This window comes from Phasianus colchicus, chromosome 1 (assembly GCF_987193195.1).
Source record: "Phasianus colchicus chromosome 1, bPhaCol1.hap1.1, whole genome shotgun sequence".
NCBI classification, from domain to species: domain Eukaryota; kingdom Metazoa; phylum Chordata; class Aves; order Galliformes; family Phasianidae; genus Phasianus; species Phasianus colchicus.
This window is the reverse complement of record NC_143436.1, coordinates 19518089-19542041: the sequence shown is the minus strand read 5'-3', so window position 1 is coordinate 19542041 and position 23953 is coordinate 19518089. Positions and strand designations below refer to the sequence as shown.

General features: G+C 38.0%; 1 protein-coding gene across 5 annotated transcripts in view; it reads right to left on the bottom strand.

The window, feature by feature from the left end:
• Positions 1-1990: 1990 nt before the first annotated feature.
• Positions 1991-23953, bottom strand: part of ZBED4 (zinc finger BED-type containing 4) — a 27768-nt gene continuing 5805 nt past the window's right edge. For 2 of the 5 annotated variants that reach the window (XM_090136626.1, XM_090136637.1), the window contains exons 2-3: positions 23544-23618; positions 1991-8459 (exon numbers count right to left, since the gene is read on the bottom strand). In XM_090136626.1, the coding sequence (XP_089992752.1) occupies positions 4536-8054 (3519 nt within the window). In that variant the 5' untranslated portion in view covers positions 8055-8459; positions 23544-23618 and the 3' untranslated portion in view covers positions 1991-4535. Of the gene's footprint in view, positions 8460-10672; positions 10853-23543; positions 23619-23953 lie in introns of all 5 variants that reach the window. The other 3 variants (XM_090136648.1, XM_090136644.1, XM_090136630.1) reach the window with 2 other exon arrangements.

Below are 23953 nucleotides of genomic sequence, written 5' to 3'. Positions count from 1 at the left end.
AATACCTGAGATTGCCCCGACCCAAGTGCAGCACCCTGCATTTGGCCTTACTGAACTTCGTCAGGTTTTCATGGGCCCACTTCTCCAGCCTGTCCAGATCCCTCTGGATGGCCTCCCTTCCTTCCAGTGTATTCACTGCACCGCTCAGCTTGGTGTCATCTGCAGACTTGCTGAGGATGCACTCGATGCCATCATCTCTGTCACTGATGAAGATTTGAAGAGCACCAGTCCCAAGACCGACCCGAGGGACACTGCTTGTGGCCTCCACCCTGACACAGAGCCATTGATCACAACCCTTTGGCTGCATCTAAACAGCCAATTCCTAATCCACCAAACAGTCCGTCCTTCAAATCCACACCTTTCCAATTTAGAGAGAAAGATGTAGTGAGGTATCATGTCAAAGGCCTTGAAGAAGTCCAGGTAGATGACATCCAGCGCCCTTCCCCTGTCCACTGAAGCTGTCACTCCATCACAGAAGGCTACCAGATTGGTCAGGCACAATCTGCCCTTGATGAAGCCATGCTGGCTGTCTTGAATCACCTCTTTATCTTGTATGTGCCTTAACATAGCTTCTAAGAGGATCTGCTCCATGCTCTTCCCAGGCACAGAGCTGAGGCTCACTGGTCTATAGTTCCCCAGATCTTCCTTTTTCCCTTTCTTAAAAATGGGAGTGATGTTTCCCTTTTTCCCCTTTTTCCAGTCACCGGGGACTTCACTGACTTTATGAAACAAGGCAGCTTTGGGTCAGCTTTGCAACAAAACCAGGAAGATAACAAGTCACTCTTGTTGCTAAGAATATGACAAAGGATAAATGTACTTGTGGGAAGACTAAAATTTGGTTTAAACGGTTTTAAAAAAGTAAATCTAATATATAATTAGAAAGAAATATTTGCTAATTACAGGTTTATATTTCCCAGTTTGGAAATCCCTAAATGAAAGTTTGTTACTGTCCATTCCATACAGCAATGAAAAAAAAAAAAAAAAAAAAAGCTGTTTTAGGGGACAGATCTCTCAACCCTTTACCTATCTATTTTGAGTTTGCCGTATGTATCTATCTGAATTTTATTAATCACATCCTTATGCTACACTTAAACCATTCTAGACTAAGAGTTCTGTTCTTTGTAAAGTAAGAAGCTATTCTTGGAGAGTGGGGAGAAGCTATGTGCATTCCAAATAAATGGTCACTGGATGAATTCTGCAGTCAGGCAGGTTTACTTGGTGGATATGGAAAGAGGCCAAGTAAGAAAAGGCCATATGGGAGGAGCATTATTGTGTAATATATTGAGTGTAATATATATCTCAATAAATACATTATCTACCCCTGCAAGACTTTATGTGTTTTTGAAAAGGTTACTGAAGATATCTATTTTTTCCCCTTCCTACTTTTAGTACTGCAAAATAAGCAGTGTGCTTAGTGGTTACACCTATGCCTCCTCTTAAAAGACACAAAAGCTATTAGATCTTTATAATGACATCTTTAGTACCATCTGCACTAAATTTATTTCTGAAATTACTAGCGTTCTGAAATTAACTGTTAAAATGAAGTTCATATCACTGTTGTAGATTCATGTAGATTATAGAGAACCATACTGCTGCAGGGATAGGTCCAGCACAAACTCAGCTTGACAAAAACTCTTACTGCTAGCAGAGCTTGTGCTTTACTTAAGTCTGGAAGATTATAAGGTAAAATAAGGGAGTTTCTAATGGAGGATTTTCATTACAAATATGAAAAGGAAAAAAAGTTTTAGCAATTGCTAAGAGCTTCTATTAAAAATAATATTTCTAAAATAAAATCAACACAAAACCCACCCATAATCAATGCTTCAGCAAAAGCTTTCAGCATCACCGCCTCAGCTAGAGATGGAAATGCTCACATAACTCATGTAAAAGGATCAAGACTTCCATCCCCAAAACAGCAACGCTGTCCTTTCAGTTTCTCTTGGTTTAAGTGACCTTTTTTTAATTAAGTGAAAAAAAAAAACCAACCAACAACCTCTAATAAGTGTATTACTAATTCTTAACCAAGTTGATATTGACATAATGCTGTTTTAGGAATTAATGCCCTTCAAAAAAGGAAATTACACTTGTAAATGAAGTAGAATAAGTAAGTTTTGCTTCTTAAAATAGCCACTATAAATCTCATGCCCTCACAAAATATTTTTACAAAGAATGTAAGTATCTTTCACAAGAAAAAACTGAAGGCTACCTCAAAATGCCATCATTTCAACTTCCTACATGAGAGTTACAAGGAATAAAGACTGCCTTCATGCAGAGGAGCCAAGATACTTGTTTTCAGAGAACTGAGAATTTCAGGTAAACTTGTTCAATATTCCTGCAGGTGTAATGTAGCTTGACAGTGCCTTAAGACTAAGGCTGTATTCATAGTCATATTCAAGTCTTGAGTGAAAATTATCCCTTGTTAAATTCAAAAATAAAAGGTTTCTTCACCCTCTACATACCTCTTTCTGGGTTTGGAGATATTAAGCATCTCACAAAGGTCAAGGCTATATTCACAGTTAAAGTGCAGGAAAAAACTGAAGTAATAATTAACCAGTAACTATTTAAACATGCTTCTCAAGCTACTTCAAAATCACTTCATTCAAACTGTACATAAACCAGAACAAGTTGTTTTACTGACGCAGAAAAAAAAATCTCAGTACCCATTCTCATTTAACCCTATAAGAATAGGGAAATGCTGACTGTTGATAGTATTTAAAGTTAGCATATAAAATAATGGACACAAAATGCAGTGCGAGTTCTTCCTGAGTGTACAATATAGTAACATATCTGTATTATTAATAACAGTACAGATCTAAATGTAACTGACTGACTAACAATTAAAATATGTGAAACTACAGAATGTTCAAAGAAAAATCATGTGGAAACCAAAAATCACCTGGGAAAGATTTCACCAAATTGGCTAAATTCTTTAAATGCAATTAAAAGCAGCAGATTTTTTTTTTAAGTCCAAAGAGAGAAATGGAACACAAATCTTTTCACATAGCATGTTCTGTTGTGTATTTATGATTACAATTATAGCAATTCATTTTTATTCAAAGGTTGTCTTTAATCCATCTGGAAGAAAAAAAAAAAAAAAGGCAGTGTTGACTACCACTAGAAAATTGCAAATAAAATGTTTAATTTCAGAAGTTCACCATTTATAAATACACTAAAACATAGTAAATGCAAAATTAGATTAGGCATAGGTACAGTATTTTAACAAAGCTACAACTTTTCTAAAAGGTCATAGGCAAATGATGATTTTTTTTCCCAAAAAGTATTTAATGAAAACTGAAATGAGAAGATTTATCTTTCTAAAGTTAAAAAAACATTGGAGAACATTCCTTTCAAATTAAAATGCTGGCTGTTTTTTTCTTCTTACTTGAAGTCTTGAGGGCTCTACATCCCATTTGCCTGATGGACTCTGACAGTTAAGAATCAACCCTACTACATAAAATTCTAAGCAGTGCACCGTATCCATAAGGCTATTACTGAAAATCAGATCAGTTATTTTTGTACTAGGATCTTTAAGACAGGCTGTTCTACAGAGTTGAAATTACATTAGGAATAAGGGCTCAGTTTATACAATAGGGAACCTTACAGTTTTGATGCACTAAAGATAAGAAAAGGCTTTAGAATGACTTTATAGTCTTAATTGTAAATTTTTTGCCTTTTTTTTTTTTTTTTTTTTTGTACATGGCATTAAATAACAAGCATTAATTCATAAACTTTGATAAAACTTCCAAAGAGCTTTTATAAATACCCAGAATATTTCCATCGTTCTATTAAATGTATAACCTGAACAGGAGAACCCGGGATGGGAAGTTTTACAACAGATAGTCGTATAGCTGACATTCCATATCATCTCAAATTTAAGATTTATTTTCAGATACTACATCAATAGTCTCCTGTAAACACATCTTCCTTAATGATTCTTATTAATCCTTTTAAGTACTTTAGGGCTTGCAGCTAAAAACATCATATGATAAAAAGATGGCTTGAATCCCATCTTTCATATACAGCTTTCTTTTGACAACTATAAGAGCTGTTCGTTGTTTTTTTGTTTTGTATTGTTTTGTTTTTTGCAATTAAAGCAATGTTCAACTAAAATACAGTACCTGGTTTATGGTTTTTACATAATAATTGAATAAAAAACTACAGAATAGAACTGTTTACATCTTTTTTTTTCTTTTTTTTTTTTGCCATCCTATTAAAACAAATGACTGAGTTTTTTTTTTTTAAAGTTCATTTACAGTTACGGATTAAAACCTACATAATTCTGTATAACTTGACAAGACAGTCTATCTCTAGTGTGAACTTTTAAAAAAAACATATATACAATATCTGGCCTGAAGTACTATGAATAAGGCACATGTAGACATATTGAAAGCTGAAAAAATGAAACTAAAATTTGGAATTATAGTCACTGATTAGATGTCATACATGGCCCCTATTGGAGCAATTTATCAATCCAAGTTACAGATAGTTATCCAGTGAGCAACAAAATTTTTAGTCTAGCAGTTTGTTCGTTAGTTTCAATACTGGAAGTATATTAAAGGAAGATTCACTTTCAAAAAGATAAGTTTTTCAAAGTGTTCAATCATTAATCTCGACTGACTAAAGTTGTTGCTTTCATTGGATGTATTGAACAATCTCTCTGAAGGAACAATACTTGGTGGACAACCCAAGAACCTGACAGCCAATTTTGACAGTACTGGCCAAGATGACTTCTTAAAGTTCCAGTAAGTTAGAGGATCACAGTTATGCTCGAGTACTTCTTCCTCCAAGTAAGAAAGCACCATTTCCTCTGGTAACTTTGCTCTCTCCTTCAGGTCTTTCGTTTTCTTCATGTCACCCATGAGTGACCAAAGATTATCTTCTCCATATGAATTTGTAGATGGTGAACCTATATCACATCCATTGGAAACAGGTTTATCATCTTCTGAGGTAGAACTCATTATTTCCAGCTCCCTGATTAAGTCTTGTTTGTACTGTTCAGCCTCCTCTTCAGTAAATAAAGATGTTTTATAGCGAGGATCCAGAAGCGTCGCAAAAATGTACCTTGGATCATGAAGTGTGGAGGACAATCTGCTCACCATAGCTTCTTTCAAAGATTTCAGCATAGTATCTATGCCCATTGTTTCCTCAAATAGCATTTCTATTTTCCTGTTAAGTATATGGATCATTGGGATCACTTGACTTAAAGTAGACATGTGTGTACTCATTTCCCTACTTGCAGCTTCGAAAGGCTTGAGAGCATGACACACTGACTGCATAACTTCCCACTGATCACAACTTATTAGCTCCCGAAAGCTGCACTCTATTGACATTTCATCAATTGCTCTTTTCTGTTCAATAAGACGTTCGAGCATATGAAATGATGTGTTCCACTTGGATGGAACATCTTGTATAAGCTGATGCTGAGGCAACTCATACTCTTTTTGCAACTCAGCTAACTTCTCTTTTGCTTTTGCTGACCGATGAACACGTTCACAGATCTTTCTTGCAATACTTAGCAAATTCTGAACCATTCTCTGGCTTTTAATGGCCTCGTTTACAATGACATTAACAGTGTGACTAAAGCACTGTACACTTGAATGATCACCCTCATTTAAAGTTTTTTCTATGCTGTGATTATCAGTAACAGTAATCCCAATCTGAAGGCCAATGGAAGTAATCCACATTTCCCACCAGTACTCTAACTGCTTTTGAATACTGATTCCATTGTAGTCGCAATCAATCTGTGATACATTTAATAGTGCTGAACAATGATAATCCTCACACTGTGGTCGAAATGAAGACTCAAATGTTACCCAGTGAGCTGTAAGGGTTAGATATTCTCGTGTTTGGTTGCTCATCCATATTCCTGATGTAAAATGGATCACTCCACTTTCAGCTTCTTTAAGATGAGAAATAATTATTTGTCTTACATTATCATACATATCTGGAATTGCTGTCCTAGAAAAGTAAGATGGAGAAGGTAAAGAATACTGAGGTTGCAAGTATTCAAGCAGCCTGTTAAAGCCAATATTGTCTACAAAAGAATATGGCTGAAGGTCAAGTGCAATCATTTCAGCTACAAGACTTGTGATTTTTTTGGCAACTGGGTGAGAGTCACAAAACTTGTCATTGGTTTCATCAAAAGTTGAAGATGCTAATAATTCTGTGCTCAGTGGCATGTGATTATCCGTAGATGTGGATAATACAGTCTCTGAGACATCAGTTTTCAATACATTGTTATGAAACCGCTGCAAATGTCTTAGAAGGCAACTTGTGCCCAGATTTGTTGGCTTTTTCCCCCTACTTATTGTACGTCCACAGTGCATACATATTACTTTTGTTGAATCTGCAGAACAAATTGAAAAGTGATTCCACAGTTTTGAGGTCTTCTTGCTATTGACAGGAAAAATAATTTGATTATCATGTGTAACCATTGTAGGTAATTCAGTCAACTTTGAGGATGAACATTCTGCAGAAGCCAAAGTAGCATAAGGAGAATTTGCCAAACTAACATCAAGACAGCTTTTTTGGCTTCCAATTATATCAGGATGGCGTCTATATAGATGTCTCATCAAGCAGCTCGTTCCTACATCTCCTTTTTTACCACGACTTATCATACAACTGCAGTATCTACATACTGCTTTTAGACTGTCAGCAGGTGACAATGAAAAGTGATGCCAAACTTCTGATTTAAGCCTTTTCATAATCCTTTTATTCTGCTGAAATACCGCAGTGGGTTCAAATATGAGTGGGCCTAATCCCTCACACTGTTTCTCAGGGGAGGACACAAATGAGACTTCACCTATGTCATCAGAAGATGACAGCATTGAGTCTTCCACTAGAACATCTCCGGAAGAGAGATTAGTATGTATCTCCTCTGAGATTCTGTCTGGAGAAGAGGACACAGAAGCCGATTCTTTCATTAGCTTTCCAGGAGAGGATGACATAGAATTCAGATCACTATCTGATGGTAGTAAAGAAGGCAACAGAGTTGGAGGTGTGGTGTAGAGAGGTGGTATACTCGTACCACCCCCGTTCTCTTGCAGGACAATGGAACGATGTGCTCTCCACATATGTCTTATCAAACAACTCGTTCCTAGGTCTTTTCCATTTTTTCCTCTACTGAATTCATTCATACAGTGGATGCAAACAGCTTTAGAATTATCAAGTGGTGATAAATAAAAATGTTTCCAAACAGCAGATCTCCTTCTAGAACCTGATGTGTTCTTTGGAATTACAACAGTTTTTTCTGCTACATTCTCCACAGTTTCATCATATTGGTTGCTGGGGAGCTGTGGAGATGACCCAACCATGACTTCTTCTTTGTTGCACTTTTCAGAAACTGAGAGATCTGCTATTTCTTCAGAAGAAACAATAGAAACAGATTCCTCAATTATCCGATCTGGAGATGGTATTTTAGAAGCCATTTTCTTTACCAGTTTTATAGGGGATAACATAGAACTCAGATCTCCCATATCTGCAGACTGAGGAGGCAGTAATAATGTAGGTGAAGAAAAGGAAGATATATTTGGCATAGTCCCATTTTCTTGAATTAGTACAGTAGGATGGGCTCTCCTGACATGTCTCATGAGACAACTTGTACTTAGGTCCTTTTCATTTTTACCCCTGCTAAATTCTTTCATACAGTACATACATATTGCTTTAGTGCTATCTCTAGGAGATATAAAAAAATGGTTCCAAGCAGGTGACTTTTTTCTGGAGCTTATATTTCTGCTGGAAAGGAGGCTTTGTGTCACAGCCTCCATTGCTACATCATACAGCGTACTACTATACTGAGAAAAAAGAGATCCATAATCATCTTCATTTTCTGTAGATAAATATTTGCTAGGGTTGTTGCTAATGAAGTTCTTTTCTTTGTCTTCTTGTTCATCACTGCTGTCTGCATGTTTGAATTCATCTTGTTCTGTCTTTATATCCATTCTTTCTAGAGTACAGTTAATGCCATCTTCCTCTTGCTCTACTTTCAAGTTATTGATTTTTCCCAAGATGAAATTACCATCCATGATGGGGGAACCTGATTTACTGTTTTCCATGGCTGACAAATTCCTCTTGCCAAGTCTTCATTTATTAATAAATACAGATAATTTAAAAGATTACGTAAAATTTGATTAAAATGACGTATCTTGTATACTGAATGCACAAACACAAATCTACGTGTTAAAATAATCTCTGGTTTATGAATTCTGTATCTGTGTTGTGCAGACGCAAAAATGATTAGTCATAAGGATGCATTAAGAAATTATAGACTTAATTAATGGAATCTCATCTTTTTCCCCAGGATCAGGACATTTCAGGTCATAGATGAACGTTCTCAAAGGCAGCTTCTGTTGAATGTTTCATGTTGTAGATATCATCCTAAAAATCGAATGTTCTATTTTCTTGGTCAAGGAAGCCATTCTGTTCATCTTGATTGGACAACTGTGATTCTTCTGCACCATCTAGAAAAGAAACAGATGACAAATGCTGATTGACACATTCTGAATAACTAGTAAACAATGTGAATTATAATCGTGCAATAAATGTTCTGTATTTTTCCCCCACTTTCTTTAAGGTAAAAATAATTCAGTCAAATGCTATTCCCTTTCTCCCCCTTAAACAAAACAAAAACAAGACCACACATTTACTCAATGCATCTATTTATATTGAGCAATATGGGGCAAATACAGACCTACACACTCAGCTCTGATAAAGCATTGTCAAAATCTACAGTCCACATGCTGCTTTTGTGTTTGTTTCTACATATTTACACCTCACCATGCATCCTAATTCAACTACTGCATAGTCATACATACACACGTCCATACAGCTACCTATATCTACATACATTTTATGAAAACAAGCAGGCATTTAGTCACATTAGCAGAGAAACATTCACTTAAATGCAAATGTAAAGCTATCCTTTGGCAGAAAAGCAAAAATCCCCATCAGCCCTACGTAAGCCTGAAGATGTCTGCATCTCTCAGCTACTCTTTTGTTTTGAATTTTTATTTTTCCTACATCTTTATCTGAATTCTAAATTTTGGCAAACCCTTTCTTTTCTTTTGTATCACTAATGTAGTTATTAGTATCTTCATTACCATAAAAAAAACATTTTTTAACCAGAGAGCTGATGCTACACTATCCACTTCAATTTGTGCAAAACTGATTTTATGGAACTTTTATCTCAAGATAAAACACACAAATTTGAATTTATCACACAATTTTTATGTTACTCAAATGAGGATTTCAGCAGACAAAAGGTGAAATTAGTCACAGATACAAGATACATACATAGGTTGGGGTTACACACAGACATTTTCTTTTGCATCTAGACAAACAAGATAGTAGCTTTGTGGTTCTAATTGTTCTCCCTCTACAGTTGGCTTGCAAGAGAGGCCGAACAGAACACCTAACAACTAGCTTTCCCTGGATTTCAGACTTCTTTAAAACATACTGGAGTGATAACTTCTCCTTTTTTTTTTTTTTTTTTTTTTTTTTTTTCCCAATGAAGCAGAAGAAGCAGATAAAAGGAAGGGCAATCAGCTTGTTATAGCTATTTAAAGACATGGGGGACAGAGCCATCAGCATTTTGCAAAGAGGAAGGCAGTCTTTTTCTTTCTGTAGAGGTTTTAGTATTTGTGTTTTCTTTCTCCTTCTCAGAGAGAGAGGAAAAAAAAGAAAAAGAAAAAGGATACTTTCAGACACCCAGACACCAGAAGAGAACTCCAGAAAGAAAAAAAAAGAGCCTTACATTTATTTCCATGTCCCAACTCACTAACACACCACCCAGTGCTTTCCACAGGTTTGCGAAATCAGGTCCGGCAGCAGAGACTAAATTTACAGCCCTCAATATAACACTGAATGAAACGGAAGTTAGCAATCACACCCATATTGATGATAAAGAAGCACATACATGTGGGATGAGGACAAGAGTGTAAGACAGTCAACATTTCAAACAGAAGTCAATCAAATAGGATTTTTAAATTCTTAATGTGAATTTTGATCTTATTTTTGAATCTGGAATTAGTAATGCAAACATGCAAAAGCATGAATATTTAGTGAATTATTGTAACATGGGATCGTGGAATAGAAATTCTCACAAATATTCCATATAGAGTTTAGAGAATATAGATTATGCATCTAAGTGCCAAACTACAGTAAGCGCATTACAAATTCTTAGCTGGATTCACATATAATGCAAATATCCAACAGCAACAGCTTCTGATGAAAACAATTTCTTCATCTCAAAATAGGTAACCACAGTTCTAGCCTGTAACTCTAACTTCTTTCGCACGAGGGAGAAAAAAATAAAGAAAAAGAAAATAAAAAACACATACAAACACACAAACAAAAATGAAACACAAACATCAAGACAAAAAAAAAAAAAAAAAAAAAAGATAGTTCTAGGCTTTTATAGGAAAAAAAAACCAAACATGCAGATGCTGCACTTGTCCTTGCCCCAGTAAACACTTCTTAAAGCAGCTGAACTTAAGGTTGCTGCGATGGGAAGATTTAGAAGACTGATAATGGAGCCCAACTGCAAACTTCCTAATAAGACCTTACTAGATCGATGTTCATTAACAATACACATTGGCAATGGTTAATTCTTAATCACTACCACTCATTATCACCACATATTCAAATAGGCCCTAATCATTTTATCCTAAGTTACCTTTCCGTACAAGATACCACTGAGCAGAAGCCAGGCAGTTAAACACTGATGGTTGTGTTCCTTGATGGTCTCAGTTCAAGTTGAGGTGAATAGATGAGAGTTAGCCTTGAACAAGGAACTGCAGTTGTAGACCTTCTTCCCTACTTTTCCTTGCTGTGCTTTTGATGCTTGTCATCAACTCTACCAAAAAAAAAAAAAAAAAAAAAAAAAAAAAAGGCGTGGGAAGTAATCTCATCTGCTCCTGACATGATTATCTCATTTTCTTTAGGACCAGAAACTGTTCTGGTTCCACCAGAAATGCTTCCTGCTTATCCTTTGTTTTAACTTGCAGATTTTCATTCTTTAATTGTTGATTCACATGTTTTTCTGTCCCCTATTTGTGCAATTAACATACGTCTCCCTTTGCAACTACATATTACTTCTGTACTCATACTTAGCATTAGTAGGGGGGCTATTCTACCAGCAGTGTTATTAATTATTAAATATTATTAACTACATTATTTATATCTGAGTTTAAGGCAAGAAAACACATTCAGTCTATTTGATAGGTGTTCACGGTTCCCAAGAAATTTCAAAAGCTGGATGCTCCTTGTAAGACTTTCCATGTCATTTTTTCAATTTTCTTTTAAACATTCAAGTCTGATCTCTATTACTATGAGTTTTACTATGTCAGGCTGTAAAATTAAGTTGAATTCTCTCTCCTCTAGCACCCCTGAGGGTGAAAAGGAAATTTTAGTTAGAATATAGTCCTCAACATGTGTAGGTTTAGAAAGAGAGAGAGATTTTTAATCTCTGCCTCCCGGACCAACTCCTTGCAAGAATCAATCTGTTTCAAAAACAAACAGAATACACCATCCAATTTTACAATTTTATGGTACCTTAGAACAAATCATTAATTTGCTTATGACCACCTAAAGTAGCTACGATTCTATTAATTGAGACTTCTTGCAAGTTTAAAAAAAAAAAAATCTTCAAGGAAAAAGAAAAGAAAATAAACTAGAGAGCAATTATCTACTCAAATCCACTTTCGGACTATTAGACCCTAAATGGCAGTAGACAATCAGTGGCTTGCTGTGGTCAGAAGCCCGCAGAAACATTTTTATAGGATTTTCCATTCAGAATTGGATTACTGAGAGTGTACAGTGGTTGATGAGAAATGTCAGGAGAACGTCACTGAGCCAAAGAGTGAGACAGCAGATGCTGTGACCTGAAGAACTCACTAGGAATACGGTGAAGGAGAGAAATATCAGTGTTCTGGGGTTGTGCTGACATGTATTACCTTACGGAGAAGTATGAAAAGCACGCAGGAACACTAAATCACGAGCAGATTATTTATGTGTAAAATGGAGAGTGATCTGCAAGTTTTAAACAATTATAATTTTAGCTTGGGTAGTCAGGTGATAATCAAGGACTTGATTATATTATAGAACCTAACTGCAAAACTAACAAATCTGAATCTAACTAGAGAAATCAGTTTAGAGCTATAGAGTTTAAATTATTTGCCATGTACACATCTGCAAAATGCAAGAGTAAGTGGTTTAAAGAAAGATGCACAATATGGATGTAAAGTGAAAGCAAAACTGTTTACTAGTTTCAAGAATCAAAAGTAGTGACAGATTTTGTGGGTAAGAAGTGAATAAATACACATTAAAAACAAATTGTACAAACATTTGCACAAATGGATGTCAGTTTAGAATGACTAGTGCTGATCTTGTTTATTTTTGAAATTCTATAGGCATCATTAACACATCAAGTGAAAAGAAAATGCTTACAATTATACAAGCAATGAAAAAGACACATTTTAAGAAATTATTATTAACTCCCACTTCAATGGCAGGTACCATGCCATTAAGTAATATTTTCTTGAAAAACAACACCATATAGAAATACCTGTAAAAATTAACAAATCCTGAGGAAGGTATAGCCTAGAGAAACTTTACTCCATTTTACAAGCCTCTCAAAGTAGCAAAATTAAGAACAGTAACAGATTTTTTTCTATAGAGACTTCCTTTGACAAGGTGTCCGTCACAGCTTGCCAGTATAGAACTAAAGAAGCTTGCAAGATACTGAGTGATTAAAATGAGGCATTAGAAGAGACATCAACATTAGCATGTTAGTTACACTCTGCCAGGATGTGGGTCCTATGCTCAGGTCTCACTGAAGTTCACAGGAACCTGCACAGACATACAAGCATGAACTAATGGATGTAACTACATAATTGGGATCAAAGTAGAGAAAGTTAGGCTTAATGAAAGAAACAAGTTGTTCTGGACCTCATGAAAAGTATGACTTTAGAGATCAGTTGGGAGAGAAAAAAGGTAAAGCCATCTTTACTATTTCATTACCTTTCCAGACACCTGAAAGCCAGAGCTACAGCTATTTCCTTTAATCCTGGATGTCTATGAGTTGTAGTCCACATTACATTAACCCATAATTTCTGTGGTTTTGAAAAGGTATTCTCTCCAGTTTGCAAAATACCTTCTTATGTCTGCAGCCCCAGAAGCTCCATCTAGACACAAGAGATTGAATTATGGAAACAGCACCATAAATGCTGCATACTGCTCTTTGTTGATAGGAATATTCTTCACCCTAACTTCATATTAGGACAGAATATAACAATTAGAACAATTGCTAACCATATCCTGGGTTGCATCAAGAAAAGTGTGGCCAGCAGGGACAGGGAGGTGATTCTGCCCCTCTACTCCTCTCTTGTGAGACTTCACCTGGAGTACACTGTCCAGTTCTGGGGCCCTCAATGCAAGGACATGGAGTTGTTGGAGCAGGTTCAGAGGAGGGCCACGAAGATGATCAGAGGGCTGGAGCACCTCCCCCATGAGGACAGGCTGAGAGAAGTGGGGCTCTTCAGCCTGGAGAAGAGAAGGCTGTGGGGGGATTTTATAGCGTCCTTCCAGTACCTGAAGGGGCCTACAGGAAAGCTGGGGAGGAACTTCTAAGAAGGGTACATAGTGGCAGGACGAGGATAAATGGTTTCAAACTGAAAGAGGGTAGATTTAGACAAGATATTAGGAAGAAATTCTTTACTGTGAGGGTGGTGACACATTGCAACAGGTTGCCCAGTGAGACTGTGGATGCCCTCTCCTTGGAAACATTCAGGGCCAGGCTGGATGGGGCTTTGAGCAACGTGGTCTAGAGGGAGGTGTCCCTGCCTATAGCAAGGAGGTTGGAACTAGATTCCTTCCAATCCAAATCATTCTATGATTCTATGAAATAGTAGTTTCTAGGTTTCTCTTGTTCAGCCACAAGCTCCTAGGTTAATTTCTCCCAATGTGACCCCCTCCAAGTAAGAGGGAGCTTTTCTTTCCATCTTTCTTTTCTTTTTAATCTATTCCAAATGAGTTTTACAGAGTTGTCCTTACATTGTCTTACATCTACTGAGTCCCTAACTACTCCTGATATGATCTATAATGAAGGAAGGAAAAAAAAAAAAGAAAAAAAGGCTTTTGTAATTATTTTTAAGATTTTATTTTAGACTGATACAAACATTTTGGTAGAGAAAAATCCTACAATGCCCCAGGGAACATCCAGTTTAGTATGTCTGCACATACAAGAAAATAATAGTTGGGAGTGGGAATAAAATAAAAATAAAAAAAAACAACACGTGGTATTCCTTCCTCAAAGGCTGAGGATTTCATGGGTGTGTGGCTGAGCAGGATGCCAGGTGCAGGAGCTGTGCCATGCTGGAAGGAGCAGGGCAACTGACAATTCTGTCAGGACAGCTGATGGCCTTAACTCCCACATCCCTGAAGCTAAGGACAGTTCACAGAGAGAAAACATACCCAGAGTGGTGCACAAGAAGGGAAAGGAAAATGTGCTTTGGAAAGTCATGGGACAAAAGGTATGTGCTGAGAGACCTGAGAGACGAGGCAGAAGGAACAAGAGCCTCCAAGAAATGCACATCAGCTCCCTGGTGCTCTTGTTCTGATTTGTCAAAGCATACAGATCTTTACTGCCCCTTCATATTACTGAAAACACCTCAGTGCCTGGTGTAAGGTGAGGCCTAAGGCAGTCATTCATTGCAGCCAGAGAAAAAACAAGGTGTGGAAAGCCACATGTTATACCCATAACTATCATAACAGCCTAGGTGTGCAACCCTAACTACAAATGCAGGAATGAAGCCAAAGTAGAGACTGAAAAGTTACAGAGATTAACAGCTACACGTACTCTCCCTCTTCTTAGCTTCTACCTCCCAAAACATTTAGTAATTTTACTGTGAATATGGATTATTTTATATCTAGACATATGATAGACCAGTTAGTGCCAAGTCATATATTTTGGTGTAGCAGTCTCCGAATTCCTCTCACTCCCCTTAGTTTTCCCTATCACTGCTGAATTAAAATGCAGGAAGATAACAAGCAGCAGCACAGCTCAGAAATGACAGTTTTAGTTCCAGACTCTTGCTAAAGGGACAGTATCAAGTTAAAACTCTAACCAGCACATGCAGAGCAAGAAAGATTTCATCAGCTCAGACTGATTTACCCTCCAACTCTTTCAAAAGCAGCTTAGGTTGTTGTTTTGTTGTTGTTTTACATCTGTTTTCTCTCTCCTCTTACTACTGGAAGCATCAAGAAGTCCATGGGACTCTGTTCACCCATTATTTTCAGATACTCCCTGAAATCTCAGGAAAAAATTCAAGAAGTGAAACCCTGCTTCTGCTGTGGCTCTCCCTGTCCCAACCTTACACAACCTTTCTCGTCTCCAACCAAGAGTGCAAGGAGGAAAGCATGAGGACCATCTCCCACTGCAAAGAATGACACCAGCTCTTAAGCTGTTATATAGAGATGTGAAAATAATTCATGAAATCAAAACTAAAACAGTACAATTTTCAGGTTAGCACCCATTTAAAAAATATCCAAAATATGCAAAGCAGACATTAAGTAAAGTTTCATTCTCAAAAACAGCATTTTTGGATGGATCTGGTACTTAGTTTTTTATATCAGCATTTCCTCAACCACACAACTTTTACAAGGGTGGAGATACTGCTGTTCAAATACTGCACATTTGGTATTAATTATTTTCAAAGTCTAGTACAAATAATTATGTTTGTGTTATATGCATATTACTCACACCCAGCCAACATTTAGTTCTTGCATCCTTGTTACTGCCCTGACAGATACGTAAGCAGGTTCAGTACCCAAACCTGCCTTCAGGAGGTTCATTTGCCTTCAGTGATGCAGGCTTACTGCTCATCCTGTTTTAGGATAAAACACAAATCTGATATAGGGTAGGGAGCTAAAATTCAAACTGACTTCTAAAAGACAGTCTTCATCAACTTATTATTTTATTCAACATTATTAATATATTAAACATGCTTTGAATCCTCAGCCTCCAAAACTCTGTTACAAACACTATAAACCCATAGCACAGAAACCCCTTCTCCATATTATTTCACACAATTTACTTAAAAGAAAAACAAACAGCCAAAACTAACAACAACAAAATACAAGTTCAATCTCAGACTAACCAATTGCATTTCAAACAACATAAAAAATAAAGAAATATCACCATGTTGTATGTAACACCATACATTATCCTCACCACACACAGTAGTACTATTTACACTTACAACCACCTGATAAGCCTTTAATTGTTGAGTTTTTCTTTCCTGGTGCACTAAAAATACCATCACATCTCAAAAGTGGCTAACTTCCTTCACAGGTTCTTTGCTAACTTTCCATAGCTGCAAGCTATAAAAAAAGGAGAAAAAGCAGGCTGTACATATGCTAATCATTTCTGTCACAGCTTTTACTAAGAGATTGCTCATAAAAAAAACAGATTTGTCGTGGTAAGTAAATTATGTCAACATTTGTCTATGATCCAAACCATCTATTCAGAGTTGAAGAACCTTCTTCCTCATTATCTGGTGCGATGCTACCGAAGCAATACTTTCGGGATCTGTTTCTATGCTACTGTTCATACCTACCAAGTGGCAGATCTGCCTCTCATTTGTAAAAATGCTGATGCTTTAAGCAAGTACTTGAATAAACTTTAAGTGGGATTGTTGTAAATCTTACACATCAGTTGAATGTTGCTCCAAGCGGAAAAAAAACTAGGAAGATTTTAGTTCCCTTTGGACATTTTTACCATTAGCATTTATGGGCAAATATGTATTACATGCTAATAAAATGGGGGCTATTCTCAGAGTTGCTGAAAGAGAGAAAGGAGTTTTACTAAGGAAAAAAAAAAACTAAAACAACTATAATATGTAATGTTTTGATGTCCTGCCCTAAATAATTTTATAGACCAAACCGCTTTCGATATCTCATGCTGCAGTTTGGGGCTAAGGGAAGGGAAGCGTTCTAGAAACAAAATAGGAGGTTAAAATTCAAAGACAAAAATAAGAACAGAAGTATGGAAACATACATCAGTATTGTCATGGAACAGGAAACAAAACACAACCAAAAACACAGGAACAAGAGATAAGTTCTGAAAGAATTAGAGGTGAAAGACAAAATATTTACTCCATGCTGCTACAGAACAGCAATCAGTTTCAGAAAAGTGTCAGAAAACTCGAAGCAAAGCTCCTCTAACACTTCTTTTCCCCAAGTGATCAATCCCTCTGCTTAGCCCATGGGCCCTTCTCTTCCTCTTGTGCAGAGTACAGCTCAAGTACAAGTAAGTTATGAATTGTTAGTTTTTGTTTTCTCTCTTGATGAGTCCAACGTACAGATACTGCTGTAACTTTCTTTAAATTCCAAAAAAAAAAAAAAAGAAAAAAGAAAAAAGTTGCTAATCTTTAAGCTCAGCAAAAATGAAACTTCAAGAATTTTAAGCGCTATTCCAAAGAGTTAAAAGTGAGAAATCTGCAACGGAGAAAATGGGGTTCTCAGCTCTTCTCAGGTAGGGTGACAGAGAATGAGAAGAGCGTTAGGAGACACATACCACACCTAGTGAGACTTCCTGGGACTCTTGCTGTAAACATCCACAGAAGTATTGCACGAAAAAGGCTTCACAAAATCTAAATAGGATCTTTTATAGAATATAGCACATAATATTAAAATGCTTGAACTTTTTATATAAAAAGAGAAAATATCTTTTGAACTGCTAAGATTATCATGAATATCTCTTTTGGTAGTAACAAAGATCAGGTATGAAGAGGTCTGCTTTAAAAACGCTTCATAACCACCCCACTAAACGTAACTTTGTGTTCACATTAATGCCATTTTGCCACTGCCTCAGAAAGTTTCACTTGTGCTAATTTGAGATTTTCCATCCTACCCATATGCATGTAATAAGATACAGTACTGTACGTTTACAGCAAACAGTTGAACCCTGGAACTGCAATCCTGTGCATATCAAGGCAGGTTAGAAGGAGAACACAATTCATAGTCCCTGAAAATGTGAAGTATCACAGAATAGCCTGGGTTGAAAAGGATGACAATGATCATCTAGTTTCAACCCCCCTGCTATGTGCAGGGTTGCTAACCACCAGACCAGGCTGCCCAAAGCCACATCCAGCATGGCCTTGAATGCCTCCAGGGATGGGGCATCCACAACCTCCTTGGGCAACCTGTTCCAGTGCGTCACCACCCTCTGAGTTACAAATTTCCTTCTGTTTTTCACTTGAAGCAAAGAAAAGACCACCTACTAAACAAGCCCGCATCCTCCACCCCTGAGCTGCAAAATGAGCCGGCGGGGAAGGAGACCGGCGTGGATGAATAGGGAACTATTCTTGAGGCTCCGGGAGAAAAAGAGAATCTACCTCCTGTGGAAGAAGGGACGGGCAACTCAGAAAGAGTACAGAGAAGTTGTTAAGATGTGCAGGGAGAAAATCAGAAAGGCGAAAGCCCAGCTCGAACTCAACCTGGCCGCTGGGATAAAAAGAAACAAGAAATCCTTTTACAAATATATCACAGTAAGAGGAGGACTAAGGAGAATCTCCATTCTTTACTGGATGAGGCTGGGAATGTGACTACTGAGGATAAGGAAAAGGCAGAGGTCCTGAATGCCTTCTTTACGTCTGTCTTTAAAGGTCAGACCAGTTATCCTCAGGATACTCCACTTTTTGACCTGGTAGTCTCGGCTGGGGAGCAGACTAAACCACCCACGATTCAGAAGGAAACAGTCAGAGACCTGCTACTCCAACTGGACTGTCACAAGTCCATGGGGCCGGATGAGATTCACCCGAGAGTGCTGAGGGAGCTGGCGGAGGTGATAGCCGAGCCGCTTTCCATCATCTATCAGCGCTCCTTGTTGACTGGTGAAGTACCAGAAAACTGGAGGCTTGCCAATGTGACTCCCATCTACAAGAAGGGCTGTAAGGAGGACCCGGGGAACTACAGGCCTGTTAGCCAGACCTCGGTGCCAGGGAAGGTTATGGAACAGATTGTCTTGAGGGAGATCACGTGGCAAGTGTGGGACAACCAGGGGATCAGGCCTAGCCAGCATGGGTTCACGAAGGGTAGGACCCAGCATTTGGTCAATAGAGCTAAATCCAGCTGGCGACCGGTCACAAGTGATGTTCCCCAGGGGTCGGTGCTGGGGCCTGTCCTTTTCAATATCTTTATTGATGACCTGGATGAGGGCATTGAGTGCACCCTCAGTAAGTTTGCAGATGACACCAAGTTGGCTGGAAGTGTCGATCTGCCTGGGGGTAGCGAGGCCCTACAGAGGGATCTGGACAGGCTGGATAGCTGGGCTGAAGCCAACGGGATGAGGTTTAATAAGACCAAATGCTGGGTTCTACACTTTGGCCACAGCAACCCCAAGCAACTCTACAGGCTTGGGGCAGAGTGGCTAGAAGACTGTGTAGAGGAAATGGACCTGGGGGTGTTGGTTGACGCTCGGCTAAACATGAGCCAGCAGTGTGCCTGGGTGGCCAAGAAGGCCAATGGCATCCTGGCTTGTATCAGAAGTAGTGTGACCAGCAGGAGTAGGGAAGTAATTGTTCCCCTGTACTCAGCTCTGGTGAGGCCGCACCTTGAATACTGTGTCCAGTTCTGGGCCCCTCACTGCAAGAAAGACGTTGAGGCCCTGGAGCGTGTTCAAAGAAGGGCAACAAAGCTGGTGAGGGGTCTGGAGCACAGGCCTTATGAGGAGCGGCTGAGGGAGCTGGGATTGTTCAGTCTGGAGAAGAGGAGGCTCAGGGGAGACCTTATTGCTCTCTATAACTACCTGAAGGGAGGTTGTAGCGAGCTGGGGGCCAGCCGCTTCTCTCGTGTAACTGGTGATAGGACTAGAGGGAATGGTTTCAAGCTGCGCCAGGGAAGATTCAGCCTGGATATTAGGAAATACTACTACTCTGAAAGGGTAGTCAGGCACTGGAATGGGCTGCCCAGGGAGGTGGTGGAGTGCCCTTCCCTGGAGGTGTTCAAGGAACGTTTGGATGTTGTGTTGAGGGATATGGTTTAGCGAGAACCATTGGTGATAGGTGGATGGTTGGACTGGATGATCTTATAGGTCTTTTCCAACCTTAGTGATTCTGTGATTCTGTGAAGGTACTTTTAAGAAGCTTTGAAATACGCTTTTACATTGCCAAGGAGCACAAGAACAGGAACGAGGTTCCATAACACATGCAAGTACAATCAGCCATACCCATAATGGAATGAACTCTTCAATACCATCCTTAAATTTTTGGGTTTTTTTTTTTGCATTTCTTGAGTATATTCTATGTTCATCAGCAACATCAAACATGTTGCTGATATCCTGTTCTAAGAATCAATAACCTCAAGGCTGCCCCTAGTCTCCATGACAAAGGGTCTTTTCCCCGTTAATATCTTTGTGGGACATGTTCTCTCTGCCTTTTCAAGACAAGGTGAGACTCTGCAGCAAAGGCACAGCTGACACAGCCATCCCAGCCAGGAAAGCCGGCATTGTTTCCACTAACACCACATTGAGCATTAGCAGGAAATCCAAAAAAGACACTCCTGTCTCTGGCAAACAAATAGCTCAGTCTTCTTCTCTCAAAATAAATGGTTTAAAGGAGAGCCATGCTGTTGCTGTAGACATGAGTTCTAATTTAAGCAAATAGGATTTTCCTCAAGGAGCTAATGAAAAATGCAATTTTAATTTAAAAGAAAGTTTTTTGGAGAACCTATCCTAACCAAAGCAATGCTTTAATTTTTGTAACACAACTTATAATTTAAGTAAGTTTTTACAGAATAAGGATGCATGGGTGTTTTTTCAGAGCATGAGCTAAGACATTTTTAGTACAAGATTAGGTAAAGAAAAGGATTAGCCCCTGCTGTTCCCATTTGCTTGATTTCTATCATTATACAATAAAACTAATATTTTGTGAGGTATAGAAAAGGGAAATTAATAGAAACATTTAGAGAAAGAGGAAGGATGAGTACTTGCTCTTTATGAGCACCACTGTATTTCCTGGCCTAAACAGATTACAGTCTCCCCCACAACACAGTAAGCCTCAGAGGACAACTCCACACCATTACGAAGGGAAAAGAAAGCAACAGCAACTCCCCTGATTGCCCAGTGTCAAATGCAAGCATGCTGCAAACAGTACGGTTTGCACCCTGTTTGGCTCCCTGAAATCTGGCCCACTCTGCTGCTTAGGTGGCTACTAACACATCTCAACAAGTGAAAACCACCCATGCAGTGAGGATCTTCCCATTTTTTCTGTCTGTGGATCACTGTTATGAGCATATCATGTTCCCATCTTTAATACAGAAGGAGGAAGGAAAACCATATAAAAGCAGAAAGTAGAAGACAATTGTCATCATCTGTATTGATTTCAGCATGGCTTTGTAGTCCCACAACTTAAATAAGAAAGGCTGCCAGAAGCTGGGAGCCAAGAGTTTGTGGGAGCTCTAAACAGGTAGTAGTCTAGTGCTGCACCTTCTAGCTTTCCATGACACACTAACAGAGAGATCAGATCTCTAGAACTGAAGATCTAGTTCCTGATTATCTAAACTGCATATAATATATGTTCAAAGGCTTTAATTCTCATGCTGAACTTTAAAGGATGTTGACCTGTAGTATTTCCAATCTACTGACAGCTTAATATTTCCATCTTTGTTCTCAATAAACTTTTCAGCTCTGCATACATATCCATTACCAAAAGAGTGCCTAATGAATCACTAATGAAGGAAGCATGACAAATAGAAGGAACATTTGCACAATGCTAGCTCTTCAGGCCATGCTACTCAGCTCTATGAACCAGCATGCAATAATTTGTTCGTTCAGAGTACAGTGCAATCTGTAGTGGCGAATATATTTAATTCTGCATACTGATACACTGAAACACACAGGAAAAACAAAGCTAGTCTTCAACTATCATACAGCAAGGAGAAATTTTTTAAGCGCAAGCTAAATTTGATAATCCTTTGTAGCCTAGCCCTTTGCAGAAAAGCAATCCCCAACAAGAAGTAGTATTAGACACTGTTGCCAGGAATTGGGCTCACATGATCCCAACGGGTCCCTTCCAGTTCTGCATATTCTATGATTATATATGATATATTACTCGTATTTCACACTCCCCTAAATAAAATGTAAATATGGTTGTGTTTTATAAAATTTTAACAAAATAATTGGAGAAAAAAAGAAAAAAACAATATGAATTTTGAAGAAGCACACAAACATCAGTACACAAGTAATAAAACATATGTATTTTTCTTTTGGAGCTTGTGTTGGCACTAACTACTTAAAGATTTCGCTGTCAACCAGAACAATCCAAACTGCAGTCAACACTTACATCATCTGGATTGTAATACAAAAAAAAAGTTATTGAAGATACTAAGGCAAGATATTCATTTTTAGTTGACAGGTAATACTAGAATGGATATTCTTCTTGGAGGATTTTAGCCTTGGGAGCCACTTTAGGTAGAACTATAAAAATATATGGTGCTTGACATCACACAATGAAACAGTACAAAGCGATCCCTAGATGAGCGTATTAGAATTCAGCATCAAATATGAGTGAACTTCTAAATATTCTGTGAAGCGCAACATCATCCCTTTTCAAAGATTCCTTTACAGTGATCAAGAATTGACTCAACAGGCTGCTGCAAACGATCACTGCTCTTTCCAGTTCTTTGGCTATGCTATGGACTTCGAAAGCACTAACAGTTAGTTTTGCTTACACTCTTGACAAAGAAATATCCACAGTCTTAATACATAACAAAATCCTGCAAGTATTCTGTGTGTGCAACATGACTCCGCCAAGACTTCCTTGCTCAGCATTTTACCTCTTAAACTTTTTGTCCACACTAAAATGCAAGTCACATAGCCAAAGTTGAACTGTTTTTATTGAAGGGGAGATGGGGAGGATTAGCATTATCTTAAACACTATACAAAAATAACAGTGATAATCTACACATAATTGTTAATCTTCATGTATTTTTTAGGCATGAAATTAATTTTACACTTCCAAAAATCTGTAGCCACAATTCAAACTGAATGTATAAAGAAAAAAATTGTTTCAAACAAAAACCTTAGAAGAAAATACTTAAGTTTACTCTGATCAGTGAGAATTCAAAACAAAACAAAAAAAAAACCCTTGAATGAGGTAATTGCACTCGGGGCATGGGATGAATGTAGAGCATGCGAGTTACTTCCCTCTTTTTCAGGAGGTAAACTGCAGAGTGAGGATGTATATACGTCAGCTGTTACCACAGAGTAGGAGGTGCACTATAAATCATACGCCAGTTACTATTAATGTAACACTGTAAAGATATCCAGGCTTACAATGTTAATTTTTAAATCTCAGACACTCACACAAACCTCCTGCTAAATTACTAAGCTCCATACAAGCCAATTCAAATACATAATTTTTCATTGCCCTTATCTATTGGCTTACTCTAAATTAATACTAACAATAATAATGTAAGACCCTAAGCAAACAAGCAAGCTATCCACTAACTAATAAACAAGGGAAAAACAAAAAAACAAAGGAACTTACATATCTGTTCCGCTGCATGCAGGAAGCTTCATTTGAGGTTAAATACTTGTTACTCAAACTTAAAGATGATTGTATCTAAGGAAAAGAAGAAAGTAATTCCTTTTAAATAGAACTTTTTGGTCACGTCATCTCTTACAGCAGCGAGTCGTGGGACATAACAAATTTCTCTTTAGATCATAGCTCCAGGAGCTGTGGGCATGAAGACTTGGGGTTTTAAAAAAAGAAACAAAAAAAGGGGGTAGTGGGGGGGGGGGGGGGGGGTTATTTAGCCACACAAATGTCAGGAAAAATTAGATGTTTTCAACACTAGGGCACCAAAACAAAAAAAATAACAGCAAAACCAAAAATGAATATGCAGAAACATGAAAAGACATTTTTTGTACTTTTCTTGATGTCCCATGGATTCTCTT